This window comes from Giraffa tippelskirchi, chromosome 3 (genome assembly GCF_054371585.1).
Source record: "Giraffa tippelskirchi isolate mGirTip1 chromosome 3, T2T-mGirTip1v1.2.pri, whole genome shotgun sequence".
In the NCBI taxonomy this organism is placed as follows: Eukaryota; Metazoa; Chordata; class Mammalia; order Artiodactyla; family Giraffidae; genus Giraffa; species Giraffa tippelskirchi.
This window is the reverse complement of record NC_137277.1, coordinates 35546724-35561230: the sequence shown is the minus strand read 5'-3', so window position 1 is coordinate 35561230 and position 14507 is coordinate 35546724. Positions and strand designations below refer to the sequence as shown.

At 52.1% G+C, this 14507-nt stretch overlaps 2 protein-coding genes across 5 annotated transcripts; both read right to left on the bottom strand.

The window, feature by feature from the left end:
* Positions 1-1253: 1253 nt before the first annotated feature.
* RNF227 (ring finger protein 227) lies at positions 1254-3205 on the bottom strand. Of its 2 annotated transcripts, none has more exons than XM_081578521.1 (2): positions 2625-3205; positions 1254-2540 (listed from the first exon to the last, which is right to left on the bottom strand). In XM_081578521.1, exons 1-2 carry the CDS (start codon positions 3132-3134, stop codon positions 2502-2504), a joined length of 549 nt encoding a protein of 182 aa, XP_081434647.1. In that variant the 5' UTR covers positions 3135-3205; the 3' UTR covers positions 1254-2501. The 2 variants fall into 2 exon arrangements, with proteins under 2 accessions (XP_081434647.1, XP_081434646.1); XM_081578520.1 differs by having other exon boundaries at positions 2639-3205.
* A 3874-nt stretch (positions 3206-7079) lies between these two features.
* Positions 7080-14172, bottom strand: KCNAB3 (potassium voltage-gated channel subfamily A regulatory beta subunit 3). 3 transcript variants are annotated; one of them, XM_081578518.1, is made up of 15 exons: positions 13557-13731; positions 13420-13505; positions 11988-12031; positions 11851-11888; positions 11528-11607; positions 10333-10377; positions 10195-10239; positions 9940-9983; positions 9661-9747; positions 9300-9385; positions 9034-9154; positions 8855-8949; positions 8657-8777; positions 8399-8487; positions 7080-8131 (listed from the first exon to the last, which is right to left on the bottom strand). In XM_081578518.1, the coding sequence occupies exons 1-15, from the start codon at positions 13659-13661 to the stop codon at positions 8054-8056; spliced, it is 1164 nt and encodes a 387-aa protein (XP_081434644.1). In that variant the 5' UTR covers positions 13662-13731; the 3' UTR covers positions 7080-8053. The 3 variants fall into 3 exon arrangements, with proteins under 3 accessions (XP_081434644.1, XP_081434643.1, XP_081434645.1); XM_081578517.1 differs by having other exon boundaries at positions 13420-14172; XM_081578519.1 differs by lacking the exon at positions 9661-9747.
* Between the last annotated feature and the right edge of the window lie 335 nt (positions 14173-14507).

Sequence of the window (14507 nt, the reverse complement as noted above, 5' to 3'; positions counted from 1 at the left end):
CCTCCTGCGTACCGGCATCTTGTGTTGGCAATCTTCCCCCCTCCCTAGGGACCAATGACCACCCCTGCAAAGAGTAACATTTGGGTGATACTCCCTTAAGCCAAAGAGGAGCTCCCCAATCTGTTCTAGGGACCCAAGTAACCTAGAAAGGGTGGCAGAGAACACAATGGGCCAGACATGGGGGGAGCCCCCAGTTTTGGGGCTCAGGTTCTTGGAGGATTTCTACCTTCCCTCCTGAAGACCTGGATGTGGACTAAACTTGAGTGGGTCAGGCAGGGGGCCTAGTCAGGGGACTACCTTGCCTTCGAGACCAGAGCAGAATAGCGGAGGGCAGGCTGGGGAGACATGGGCATACCCTCCTCCCCAGGAGGGGCTGAGGAGAGTGGCAGTTTGCATGGCGAACCCCCCACTTCCTCTTCGCTCCCCTTCACTTTCTGGCTGCCCCCCTCCCAGTCTCTTCACACCCACTCCGGGCCTGTCCCAGTCCCCTCTTCTGTATCAGGTTTATTGGTTGTACATATAAATTATACTTTCCTTTCTGTGTGCTCTGTTATTTTTGAGTGGGGGAGTTCTTTGGTTGCGGGGAGGGGGAGGGATAGGAAAAGAAAGGGTGTTGCTTTCTGCCATTTCCTATTCATTTCTCTTTTAAAAAAATCTTGTTGACTTTCCCTTTTCTTGTTTTTATTTCTTGGATCATCAACTAAAATTCCAAGGACCCTTTTCCAACCCTAACCTGAAGGTGATGAGCTCAGTGTGGAGGGTGAGAGTAGGATACCTCACAGGCCTCGGGGTGGGACCAGCGAGGCAGGGTTCACCAGACAGAAGTGGAATGGGAGGGCTGCCTGACAAGGTTCGCAACTGCCTTCAGTCATCCTTTTGAGCATCCTTTCCACCTTCAGGTTGTTTAGTTCTGCCAAGAGTCAGTAGAGGTCACTACAGCTTCACAGGTTCAGTTTCCAGTTTGCAGAAGCTTATTTATTTTATTTTAAAGGAATGGGGGGGGAGGGGCAGTCAGACCTGCATAGCTCGCCAAAGGTTTGAACTGTTAAGACACTACACCTTGACATGGGTTGTTCACTACCAGAGCTTCTTAAAGGCTGAGACCAGACACATTTTTGAGGCTATTATATTAAAAACTGTAATTCTAACAAGCAATCAGAAAACAGCAGGTTGAAGGCTGAGAAAGGCATCCCCAAAGAGGGAAAATTTAAACTGAGACATCAGACTGAAGAAAGACAGGAAAAAGGCAAAAACACGATTAGAAAAATTGAAGTTTATTAGTTCACATTTTTAAAACTCAGAGGAAAATTCAACACAGTAAACTATGCACACAAATTTAAATTTCTTCAGTTAATAAGAGTGTCACTTTAGAAACCTTGAACAAAACAATATATCATTTATATCAGTTGTGTTTTAAATATTCCAACTGTAGATGGTGATATCCTAGATACTCTAGAACCTGGACCAGTGCTTCTTAAATTTTTATTTAAATGGATCACCTGGGATTCCTGGTAAAATGCAGAGTCCGAGTCAGTCTAAACTGAAATCCTGAGATTCTGTACTTCCAACAAGCTCCCAGTGATGCTGATGCTGTTGGTCCTTGACTCTAACTATACTATCATGAGAGATTAACAGGATTTTTAACTAAAACTCACACCCTAAAATTTGGTGAAGTCCAATTATGGGACACAAGTTTAAAACTGTATTATGAGCATCTTTTTTCAGTAGTGACTATTTCCTTGGGACTGTAAAGATAGCACAGGTAGTATCAAAGGTTTACAATTCAATGCCTTTGCCAAATGGCACTCGCTCCTCTCCTTGATAAGCACTAATGAGCTGACTCAGATAAATGCCCTTTGGACCTTCTCATGACTGCCCTAACTGGTTAAAGGGAGATTCTGAAATGAAGCAAGGCTCCTAACGTCATAGGTAGGGATGCATCTTGATAATTTTAGAAACAGTACTGGGGATGGGGAAACAGTAGGCATACCAGTGGAGGAGGGTAGGGTGGGTACAGTGTATTTTTCTCACTTCTCTTAGGTGCTAGAGAAGTGAGATTAACACGACATGAAAATCGGTCTCTTCTCTCCCGTTCCATCTTTAAAATCATTGACAGAGAATTGCTAAAATGGGACCTGTTGCTCCCACACACCAGAGCTGCCCTGGACAAAAGCCAAAGTCACAGCTAGGAAAACAGTCTGTCTTCTTCCCACGGGAACGGAGACTGTTTCCATCATACCTAAGCCACTCCATCCTGAATACGCAAGGCTGGCACAGTCAGCAGATGGGGCGATTCGCCTAGGAGCCTCTGCAGCGCAGTATTAACACCTCCCAGGGCGTTCCCTCCTGCCCTTGGCTCACCTCCCTCATCCATGCCAATCCAGAATGTGACGGGGATAGTCTTGGCATCAGACCTCTGTACTACAGCGCGCCCCGAGAACGCAGCTCCCACCTTTCTTCTGCCGTAGCTTCAGGGTTCCCTGGTTACGGCGTGCAGCGGGTCATGTGGGCCAAGTCCTTGACCTCCGGACAGTACAGCACTGGAGGAAAGGAGGAGGGTTAAGGTCAGTGGAAAGACGCAGCCGAACCCGACGTTCCCTGGTGCTCTCCCTCCACGGCCTCACCGATGGCTCCTCACCGTTGCTAGGCAGCGGGCGCCGCCACCCGCGCGCGGGCACCAGCACCCGGGCCCAGAGCCGCCGGAGCGCGCGCCACCCTGCGCTCCTAGGCCCCGCCCCTTTCTCGCTCTCCTTTTCCTCGTCATCGGCCTCTCGGTTCGCGTCGCCACCCGCCTTATCAGATTCGCGCCTGACTTTTGCCTCCAAGCGCGACCATAAGTCCGGGTCGACAGAGATCTCCGCGACCCCGCCGCGCGGGAGTGGGGTGGGCGCGCGGCAGAAGGGGCACGTGACGAGGCGGCGCAGGCGCACCACGCGCGCCGCCGCCCCGCCACCGCCGCCGCGCGCCGCCAGCTCGCTCAGGCATGCGGTGCAGAGCGTGTGGCCGCAGCGGGCGAGCGCCGTCCCGGGCAGGCGGCGGGGCGCGCGGTCCCCGAGGTTGAAAGGCCGGTAGCAGATGTTGCAGTCCAACTCGCCGCGCTCCGGAAAAGATGGCACCCTCACCAGGAGCTGCATCTTGCTCCCAGCGGACTCATGGGCGTCACTCACTAGACCAGCTCAGTGGACAGACCTAGCGGGCCCGACGTGGGGCCCGCCCTGCGACCGCTCGCTCTATTTAAATAGTGAGACCCCGCCCCTTCACAACGTCACGTCGCAGTCAGGCCCCTCCCCGCGGCGGCACGCGCGGGGGTGGTAGAGGTGCGAGGTCCGGAATGCCTGCCTGGGAGAAGCGGGATGTGGGGGAGGCGGCCCAGGTGGTGCCTGGACTGGGGGGGACGGGAAGGTGCGGCACCTCCAACTCCAGGCACGCCTTCCTTAATGCCCCCACGCAGCGCCAGCGCTCCTTAATTGTACTGTGTGCAAACCCCCAGTTACTGAGCCTGAGCCCTCAATCACTGGCACGGGTTTCTCAGGCTCTTTCACAACACACTTCCTAAGCCAGTGACACTGCCCGTTCTCCCCAATCTTTAGAAGGCCCCAGGGCGTTTGAGCAGACGCTGCGCTCCATTGCCCTTATCATATTCAACCTCCCTGTGTTCTTGTAAGGCTGGCTTCCCAAATTTTATTCTCCTCAAACTGTTGAACTCCCAGCTGACATCTCAACCTAAGGAGGGCCCTAGATACCAAGATCCAGGCCCAGGAATGCTGGGAATCTTCTCCTTCGTGAGTAGCCAGGCCTGGACACCTACGCACCATGATGGCTCCAGCAAAGCAGCCCAGCCTAAGCTCTGACTCAGGGGTCTGACTTCTGCCACGGGTAAACAGTACATAGTATTCACAGCCCACGTTCCCTCTTGGTGCCGCACCCACCCCCAGCTCCCTTCTCACCCGCCTCTCCTGGACCCACAGTCCAGGCCCTGTTATGGAGGTTCATAGGACAAATCCTAGACCCAGTTTACCAGTTGTGACGCTTTGAGCAAGTTACCTAACTCCTCTGGGCCTTGGCTTTCTCATCTATAAAATATGGTTGATAATAGGATTAAATCAGCTCACATATGTAAGGTGCTTAGAATGATGCCTGGCACACAGTAAACACATATTAGCTGCTATTATTATCTTACGCCCTCTCCTATATTGTGTTCACTTTGACTTCTTGGCACCCAACATATTCTTTTCTTTTCCTTTTTTGGGGGGGGTGGGGGGGGCATAACCGTGGGGCATTCAGGATCTTACCCTTTTACAGCAGGTGGTCCAGTGGCTAAGACTCTGAGCTCCCAGTGCAGGGGGCCTGGGTTCTATCCCTGGTCAGGGAATTAGACCCCACATGCCATAACTAAAGAAAGATCTTTGTACAACTAAAGCTCATACATGCCTCAACTAAGACCTAGCACAGCCAAATAAATGTATAAACGTTTTTTAAACAACAAACTTTTAATGCAGTCATGGTTTAATAGCGCCAAATTCCTAAGATATGTGACTTTGATGCTTCTCCCATCAAGAATTGGGATCTGTTCCCTCTCCCTTGAACCTGGGCTCACCTCATGACTTGCTTTGACTAATAAAATGTGGCAGGAATGATGTTGTATGAGTTCTGGAGCCTCATTCCTTCAGAGGCCTTATGGCTTCTGCCTTTGTCCCTTTGGAACACTGCCCTGAGACCACCACCTAAGGAAGTTTGCTGGTGAATGAAGCCACTTGGAGAAGGGAGGAGCCCCAGTCAACAGCCAGCACTAACAGCCAGATGTACCAGTGAGGTCACTGGATTTTCCTGTTCAGCTGCTCTGTGGGCTGAATGAAGCCACGTGAACGAGCCCAGGTGAAAACAGCAGAGGACACTCCCAGCCAATCCACAGAATTGTGGAGTAAAAATAGTTTTAAAATGTTTCTTTAAGCCACTAAATTTGGGAGTGATCTGTTGTGTATCAAGATAACTGATTTTGAGGGTTTCCTACTGTCCTTAGGATAAAGATAATATGCTAAAGTGCCCTACAAGGCCAACATGCTCTGAAACCACCAAGTCTCACATTCTGCTTGCCTTTCTTCTTTAGACATTCAGCCTTTGGAGACCTCTGACTAGTCTGTTTCCCCCACAAGGTTTTCCCATGTGCTGTTCCCTTAACCTTCTTGCTTTCACCTTAGCAACACCCACTCATCCTTCAGCTCTCTTTGCAGCCTCCCCATGTCATATATTCACTGTACACTCTGGTAACACCAGAGCTTTCCTCTGGACTTCAGACAACCTAAGTTTGGGTGTGTTTGGGGGTTACTTTGCCTTCCCCATCTGTAAACTTAACAAAAGTTGCTGAGCCAGGTTTTGTTCACCACTGTGTCCCTGTGCTGTACCATAGTAGGACCCAATAGATAAGTTCTCATTCAATTAATGAATGAGGTGAATGATAAATATGGTATGTGAGGGAATTTGCTAGCGGTCCAGTGATTAGGACTTGGCGCTTTTACTGCCCAGGGGTTCCTGGTCAGGGAACTAAAATCCCACAAGAGGAGCAGCATGGCATATATATATATATATATATATATATATATATATGTATATATATATATATATATACACATATACATATAGTTAACAAGGTGTGACAATAAAGGAAGGTTTCTTACAAGGGGTTTCTAACTGCCTCTGAAGATAATTTTAAGAGGACTTTTAAAAAATGTTTTGAGCAATGCTGCTGCTGCTGCTAAGTCGCTTCAGTCGTGTCTGACTCTGTGCGACCCCATGGACTGCAGCCTACCAGGCTCCTCCGTCCATAGGATTTTCCAGGCAAGAGTACTGGAGTGGGGTGCCATTGCCTTCTCCAAGGAGGCATTAAATGAAGGAGGTTCATGACCCTCCAAGGTAACTATTTAAGGAGAGTACCATTTTGAATTTATAAATTCTATGTTTGTTACAGAATAACTAAGCTTAGTTTAGTTATACATTTTACCTCTTTGTTTCCTCCATAGTCTTCCCAAATGAGTGGGAGATGATAGGAGTGGATGTAAGTGTTCATTAGTTGATCCTGTTGGTTGCTAATCCAGTAAATGGCATGCTGCTGACTTCTCTCTTTTGGAAATTGGTTTTACTCTGCTTTCCCAGCTTCAGGATCAAGGAAGGGTGACGATGGGAAGAAGGGAGATGCTAAGGTTATATTTTAAGGAAGGCAGAGCTCATCCTCCCCTGCCTCATGATCATTAAAGGTTGTAACTTTCCACCCACTTCCTGTCCCAGGGAAATCAGAGTTCTTTAGGGAAGAATAAGGGTAAGTATCGGACATAGTCCCATCTGATTCTGCTTTCCTGCCACTCTGACACCTGATCTTTCACTTGTTTTCGTTTTATAACAGCTCTCTTCTCTCTCTCTCAGCATTATTTCAACCATAGACCAGTTTTCATTTTACCTCTCCTTCCCGAAGTCCTCCAACTCAGAACAGTGCCTCCCATTTAGCCACAAGAAAACCACCCAGACAGTTTTTTGGTTAGTGTGGGTATCAGGCTTCCCAGGTGGCACCAGTGGTAAAGAAGCTGCTTGCCAGTGTAGGAAACGTAAGAAACACGGGTTTGATCCCTGGGTCAGGAAGAACCCCTGGAGGAGGAAATGGCAATCCACTTCAGTATTTTGCCTTGAGAACCCCATGGACAGAGGAGCCTGGCAGGCTATGGTCCAGAGAGTTCCAAAGAGTCAGCCATGGCTGAAGCAACTTGGCATGCACTGGGTATCAGGAAAGAGGGAAATAAGACCCCTGACTAATAAAACTTTTCAAAACAAAACAAGAATAAGAGTGTCAGAGGAAGGAGCAACACAGCTATGAAGCCAGACCTCTGGGTTCCAAGGCATGTGGTGACTGAAAGAAGCAAACCGGGTCTTTGATGAGAGCAGTGACTAGGAGCAAGATGCCTGGGTCACTAAGGTACATGAGCAGTGGAGAGGAAGAGTCCTGGAGTTTTCTACTGGCAGGGAGCTAGGAAGCCAGACAGGTGAGACTGAGAGCCTAACACTCAACCCCTAGCAATTTCAGACGCAGTAAGTGATGATCAAGCTGAGATTTTATTTACAGTTCCCTGGGAAGTCTTGCATAAGAGGGGCCATTATTATTGCTTTAAGATTATTGCCAGGAGGAAGACTACAGTCCTCCCCTGCCAGGTAGGAAGTCCTGCTCAAGGCTCAAAGGTTTATCCCCAGACCTTTTATGTTAGCCCCATTTCCCTGCCGTGACCTAAGGCTGTCACTGTTTCCTGTGAAGTGAGTCCCAGTGTGCTTTCCAAGGTCTTCTCTGGCCACTTCCGCCAGGACACGCTATACACCGGCCATCAAATTTCCCTCACCGGTCCTTTGCTACTGCACTCCCCACTCTTCCCCTCTCCGCAAGAACAAACCATCAACACGAATTCTAGTTTTACGCCTTCCTCCACCTCCTGGATGAGGCAGGGTCCCGAATTCTAGTTTTACGCCTTCCTCCACCTCCTGGATGAGGCAGGGTCCCGGTTTCCCAAAAGTCATCATTTACTTCCTGCCAGGACCAGCCTGGCTTCCTTTGTAACGAATTTAAGAGTCCCATTTCCTTTGTTCCAGGTGACCACAACTCACTTCTTATTAGAACTCACAACTCTTTGATGGCATTTCAAGGGCCACTTTCAAAGTACTCTGCATGGGTCTTGTATATGCCTTTTTGTTTTTCCCTGGACCTCGGGGATTAGGGGAAGAGAGAAGGAGCGAGACCAAGTGGCAGAGAGGGGACGTCCCAGTAGCTCATGCCCAAGATTAGCAGGAAGGCCTGGGTGGACGCAGCAGGGGGCGGCGGACTACTTTTCCTCTCAAGCCCCACTGCGGGAGGATATGGCTTTGTTCATGCTATCGCTACTCGAAGCTGGAACTCGTTAGTGGGCGGGGCCGCCCTGTCTCTGCCGCTGCGTGGAGGGATCCAGCGCAGGGAGGCAGAGGCGGGGACGCGTTTCTGGGGGGTGCAGCGTCTCCGGGTTTGGGTTCCGGCATCCCTGGTGGACTATTTCTTGGGATGCGGCTTGTTGCCCAGGAGCCCGTCTATCTCCATCACCGTCTGCGGGGTCAGCTGACTCAGCACCTGGAATTGAATGGGGTGGTGGAGAGAATAGTACCTGCAGGGTCCTTGAAAGAGGGCAGGAGGTTCGAGGACCCGGGGAGCCTCACAGCTAGGCCAAGTCTCAGCTGTGCTTCTGCTTTACCTTCTTGTCCTCCTGTGACCGCTCATTTGCAAAGCGAGGACCTTGTATGGGTGACTCACCTCAGGCCCATTCTGGGTTGGACATCAAGGTCTTGACTGCTGGGGAAGGGGACAGAAATGAGCTCTGGCTCTGAGTCCCTCGCTCACCTGCAGGGCGCCCAGGTGCTCCACCAGCTGCTCCACACTGGACACACCCAGCAAGACCGAACTGACCCCCTCACTGCGGAGACACCACGCTGGGACCGAGAAGGAAAAAGAGAGAGAGAGCTGGTGGGAAACAGTGAACACTCAGACTTCAGAGGGGTCTCTGAGGAAGAAGGACTGCCCCAGGAACAAACCAGTCTATGGTTTGGTAGCTCTTAGGAGACAAGGACCCTGCAGGGTCCAGGGCTGGCAGTGTCTCACCAATAGCAAGCTGCGCCACAGTGCAGCCCAGCTGGTGAGCAATGGGGAGAAGGTCCATAACTTTGGCTTGTTGTTTCTTGCCATCCTCACTTTGCACTTTGTCTTTGTGCCACTGGTAGCCCTGGAGGCCAAGGAGATTCATCAAAAGACCACTTCTCACTCAGTCTACTCCTGCCATCCCGAGCCCCCAGATCTCACCTTGATGGTGACCCTGCAGGTATCTGGGACTTGCCCATCATACTTGCTAGTGATGAGGCCACAGGCCAGAGGGGACCAGGTGACCGAGCCAACACCTAAGATGGAGAGGACCAGATGTGGGAAGGGGATCTCAGTGATGGTGAGGCTGAGGGAAAGGCAGGGATGAGGGGACTGCGAACCAATCTTGTGGTAGAGCTCTGGCAGCTGCATCTCCACCTTCTCTCTCTGAAACAGATGGTGCTCAGCTTGTTCGCACACTGGAGGGATCAGATTGAACTGTCTGGCCATGGAGTAGGCCTCCTGGGTTGGGGTGGGGAAGAGATGGGGGTCAGAGCACTCCTTCCATTGTCTTCCACTCCCCCTCCTCCAGCAGAGTGGGGTTGGGAGTGGCCATGTGAAAAGTGGTAACAAGTTGTGAGATGGGGGCAGTAGGTGGCACACTCACCATGATTTCTGCAGCCCCCCACCGGGATGTCCCCCAGTATAGGGCCAGGCCCTGGTTGATGACGTAGGTCATGGCTCGCACAATCTCTAGGCACATAGGAGAAGGAAAGCTTCATTGTCAGACCCCTGGCATCCTGGGTTCCAGATCTGCAGACCTCCTCCTGCCCCACCAAGACCCCACTCATCCCTATGGAGTCAAGAGGGGTTGGCATCTGCTCTTCATTTCCCTCCCTGTCCAAGTCCTGGGGTCTGAGCCCCTACTGTAGAACTTGGGAGACCTCCTGAACAGGGCCTGGCTTCTGCTGAAGGTTTAAGAAGTGCTCAGTTTTGAAGGGCTCTCAGGGTTGGGGTGCTGCTTTTACCCTCCATGGGACTGTTGGGGTCTGAACGATTGGCAAAGATGATGTCCACATATCCCAACTGGAGGCGCTCCAGGGATCCTCGCAAGCCTGGGGTAAGCACAGGGAGAGGAAGGTAAGCTCTCCAGCTTAAGCTGCCTGAGAATTCAGACTGTACCCCTCTGCCATGGCCACCTAAATCCCAGCTTCTCTATTAAGAGCCTCAGACTTGGAGCTTCAGAGAATATTCCCAACTCCTCTAGCTTCCGTCCTCAGCCAGCTCAGGTTCCCAGCCTCTCTCACCTTCAATGATGTGTTTGCGGCTCAAGCCTCGCTCAGTTTCTGCCCTGTAGGAAAAGATAAGTCAAAGATGAGGTGCGTCAAAAATAAGGGACCAGGGCTGGCCTGGAGCCATGAGGAACTGAGGTGGTAGGGGTCCTCACAGGCAGGAGGCAGACCTGGGGGAGCAGGTGCATGGTCTGCTTTCCCCACCCCATCCCATGCACCTTCACACAGTCTGCAGATCTTCTCCCCAGCTATAGTGAGGCAGCCACTTACTGTCCTCCCCAAAAAATCTTGGTAGTGATGACATAGCTTGATCTCCTGGAGAAAAAGAGAAATGGGAGACCCAGCCAGAAAAGGATGTGGGGATGATCATGTCCCCAGCAACTCCCCACACCCCCAAACATGTCTTACCTCCAACCTTTGCTCTTGAGGATGTTTCCTAGGGTTCTTTCAGCCCTGGAAGGAAAACAAGGCAGAAGCACTGACTCCTCCAAGATGAATCAGTTTCTTTCCCTCCTCCCACCTTTCCCTTCAACTAATTTCTCCCTTGTAAAATGGAACATAAATGAGAAGCCCATTGGGCCATCAGTCCCATTCTAAACTAAATAAAAGGGGCTCCTGGAAGTAGGGTTACAGTTGTATGTTTTCATGCATTCATTCAACAAGTATCAGTTGTGCAACAGTGAGCCAAGCTCTGTTCTGGGTGCTGACGGGATAGAATAGGATGAGAGAAGAGGGACCAACTACAGTGATGCTGGGGAGGATACTGTCTCATCTGTTTCCAACCATCTGTGTTGCCTTCCCCCTTCTTTTAATCTCTGCAAAGTCCCACCCAGGTCTCCCACATTGCAGGCGGATCCTTCACCAGCTGAACCACCAGGGAAGCCCAAGAATACTGGAGTGGGTAGCCTATCCCTTCTCCAGGGGATCTTCCCAACCTAGGAATGGAACCGGGGTCTCTTGCATTGCAGCCAGATTCTTTACTAACTGAGCTACTAGGGAAGCCCGTATAGGTACTTAGGTAACATGGGAAAGAACAAGACAAGTTCTATGGAGGGAGGACCCTCCCCATTGAACAGCAAATATGGCCTTGTAAACCAGTAATTGATGAACTGTGTGTCAGAGGGCAGGGTAAAGTGCTTTGGGAGCTGAGGAGGGTAGTGACCAACTTTGGGGAGTTGGGCAAAGGGTTCTTGGGAGAGCTGACATCTGGGACAAGTCTTAATGATAAGCAGAAGAGCTTGCCAGAAGAAGAGACAGGGGTAGGTCATCCAAAAGTTTTTATTATTCCCAGTGTGAAGCCATATGTGCTGTGGTTTTGGTATGTTTGAAAATTTAGCTTTGTCATCCTCACATAGTTGCACATAACTGATGTCCAAGAAATATTTGGTTTTATTTTGACTGCACAGTATGCCCTGTTGCCCTCAAAGCTAGAGAGAGACAGATGTTGGGACTATAGTTCCCAACATACATCGAGGGCCCATTGGCTGAAAGACTGGAACTTAGTGATGCTTTAATTCCCAGAGTTCTTTAGGGGGGAAACCAAAAAGCCCTGATGTCTCTCAGCCTTCCAAGTATAACTTAGCTCTTTCACCCCAGTCCTTACTTTCCTGCTGCATACACTTCGGCGGTATCAAACAGGTTTACACCGTGCTCATAGGCTACTGTCAGCACATCATCTGCTGTCTAGGATGGTGAGAGAAAGAGTTGATCAACCACCAGCCTCTCAGTTACCTTCCTCACTGCACACTAACCCATCACACCTCAACCTTGGTTACCACATTCACTTCCTTTTCCCCATCCTCCAGCCTCAAGTCCACCATTCTCCATACTTGTTGTCCAAACCCCTAGCCAAGTCCATTTCCCCCTCTTTTGGGTTCCCTCATACCCCCTCCCCCTGCTTCTAGGTCCCATCACCTATATCAATACCTCATCTGAGATCTGAGAACCAAATGTGACCCAGGTACCTGCAAGAGAGAAGCCAGGCATATGAGACCAGCACAGGGGAGGGGTCAGCCATGAAAGAATGCTTGGCCCTCCCTTAATTCCTTTTCTTTCTGACTCACCTAGGCCAAGGCAGGATACCCGAAGACCAGACTTTCCTAGGTTCCTGCAGGACACAGAAGCAGCAGGAAGGGGTGGAGCCTCCATTAGGGACATAGATTATCAGCCTCCAGCTCCTCTCATTCCAGACTGAGATTCCCACAGGGTGTCTCAGTTCAAAGAAATTAGACTCAGTGGGCCCACTGAATTGGGCAGTGCCACGGCCATAGATTAAGCGAACAAATAATAAGTGTTCCTCTGGAGGCATGGTCCAGTGCCTCTGTTCCCTCCTATCACACTGAAGATGTGCTGCCTGCTTAGCGCTGCTTCTGGTGGGTCCTGGGTTCATTTGAGTCATCTCTGGGATGTGTGGAGTTGAGGTAGAATGTGGCTGGGAGGAATGAGACTGGCTAATTGTGATGAGTTTTTGAAAACAGATCCTCAAGAGAGTGCTGTGCTAAAGGGCAGACAGTGGGGTGGAAGAGGTAAACCAAGTCAAGTTCAGGCATTCAGGCAGGCAAGGGTCCTTGGATAGGCTAGTCAGACTGGCCTCCAACAAAGGCAGGTAGAACACCTGGGTGGGGAGTTTGAGAGGAAAGACCAGTTCTCCCCCTTCTTTCTACTCGCTCTGCTCCTGTTGGCTTATGAAGTCTGTCTTCAAACCAGAGAGCCCCCTCCTCCCTGTCCCCCCCCCAATCCAGGTACTCCACTCAGCTTCCCAATCAGGGCTGCCATATGGAAGGGATCAAATTCCTCAAGTGACAAAACCAGTTCAGATCAGTGACCTTCGCTCACTCCTGAGCAGGAGCACCCCCCCACACCCCCACCCCCCAGCCCCCCATCCCCCACCCCTCACCCCCCCACCCCCCCCACCCCGGTAGTCCTGAGAGCTCAGCAGTTCTTGGAGATCAAGTCGGTTACATTTCATTCCACCTTCCCCACCTGGTCCCTGGCCCTCTGCATGGGCTTGAGAGATGTGGTGCATCCTTCGGAGGGCCCCAATTCCCTCCCCACCAAGCAAGGGTGCCGCAGACCTTGGGGCATGTGGGGGCAGTATCTGGGTCAGGCACCCTGAGCAGGCCAGAGTGAGAAGCCATTTCCTTCCCCCCTCTTCCCAGGACACGACCCAAGGACACTCTATCAGAGCAGGGTGGGGTGGTGTGCAGCGTGGAGATTCGCGTTTTCCAGGCCTTCCTGGGGGTAAGGAGGAGCATCCCTTGGGTCTGACGGGCCTGGTCAACCTCGGTAAACTTGATTTTCGACTAGGCAGGGGAATGGACGGAGAGCAAAAAAAAAAAAAGGACCGTGTAAGGGAGTGCCAGCGATGGGAAGAAGAGATGGAATAAGCCGGGACCTTCTTAGTGAAGTTTGAGGGGGGTCCTGGCAGTATCCTAGGAAGCCTCAGGGGTCAGGAAAGGGGAGCAGATGTGGCGGGCGGCCAGGCCACCCCCGTACCTGTATTTCATGCCAGTGCCTCGGCCGGTGCTCTCTCGGAGGGCCCCAGCGGGCGCTGGGAGTCGGGGGACCACGGCGGCCCGGGCCTTGGGGCCCGACCCTCCTCCCCCTGGAGGGTTCCCATGCCCCCCGCCGACCGGCCCGCCGTTACCGCCCCCGGGGCCCGGCCGGGGTCCACACAGACGGTCCTCACTGCTCCGGCTGCGAAGGTTCTGCTCAGTACATGCGATAGACACCTGCATGACGGCCGGCCAAGGCGGGGGAGGGGGCTCCGAGGGGGCGGGAGGGGGAGGGAACCGGGAAGCTCGAGGGGAGACACCCGAGGGTGTAGTGGCGCGAACCCTAGGAGAGCGGGAAGGCTGAGGAGGTTGCGGCGGGAGCCGCCAGGCGGAATCGGGCCCGCGCGGGCGGGCTGCTGGAGGTCGCGGGGTTTGCGGCGGAGAGGAGAAACGCGAGGGGCGCCACGAGTGGAGCGATTAGGATTCGGGGGCACTGGCGCGGAGAGGAGAGGGAGAAATGGACGAGGGTGAAGGTCGAGGGCGATTCTCGGAGAGTAGGAACTTAGGGACAAGGAGGGGGCGGGAGAAAGATGCCCCCTCTGCCCAAAGCGCAGGGGGACCCGCTAGGTTCCCAGCCGCGTCGGCAGCCGGCCCAGCTAATCAACATGCAGGCACCACCCCCTCATCTGCATAAAGCCGCCCGCCTCCCAGCCCAAACCTGCCGCTTATCTGCATAAGCCCCACCTTCCGGAACGCTGCAGCTAGAGTGTTTCGTGGGCTCCTAGCAACCAGAGAGCGGCACCTGGGGGGTGGTTCTACTCTCTGGACCCCGAGGCCTATCGGTCTTCCACCACCCCAATGGTTTTCAATCCGGGAGCTATTTTGTCCCCTGGGGGACATTTGGCAAGGTCTGGAGACTTTTTTTTTTTTCCTTGATGCATGTGGGATCTTGGTTCCCTAACCAGGGATTGAACCCATACCCCCTGCATCGGAAGCATGTAGTCTTAACCACTGGACCACCAGGGAAATCCCTGGAGACATTTTTTGACTGTCACGACCTGGGGAGACATTTGGCAAGGTCTGGAGACA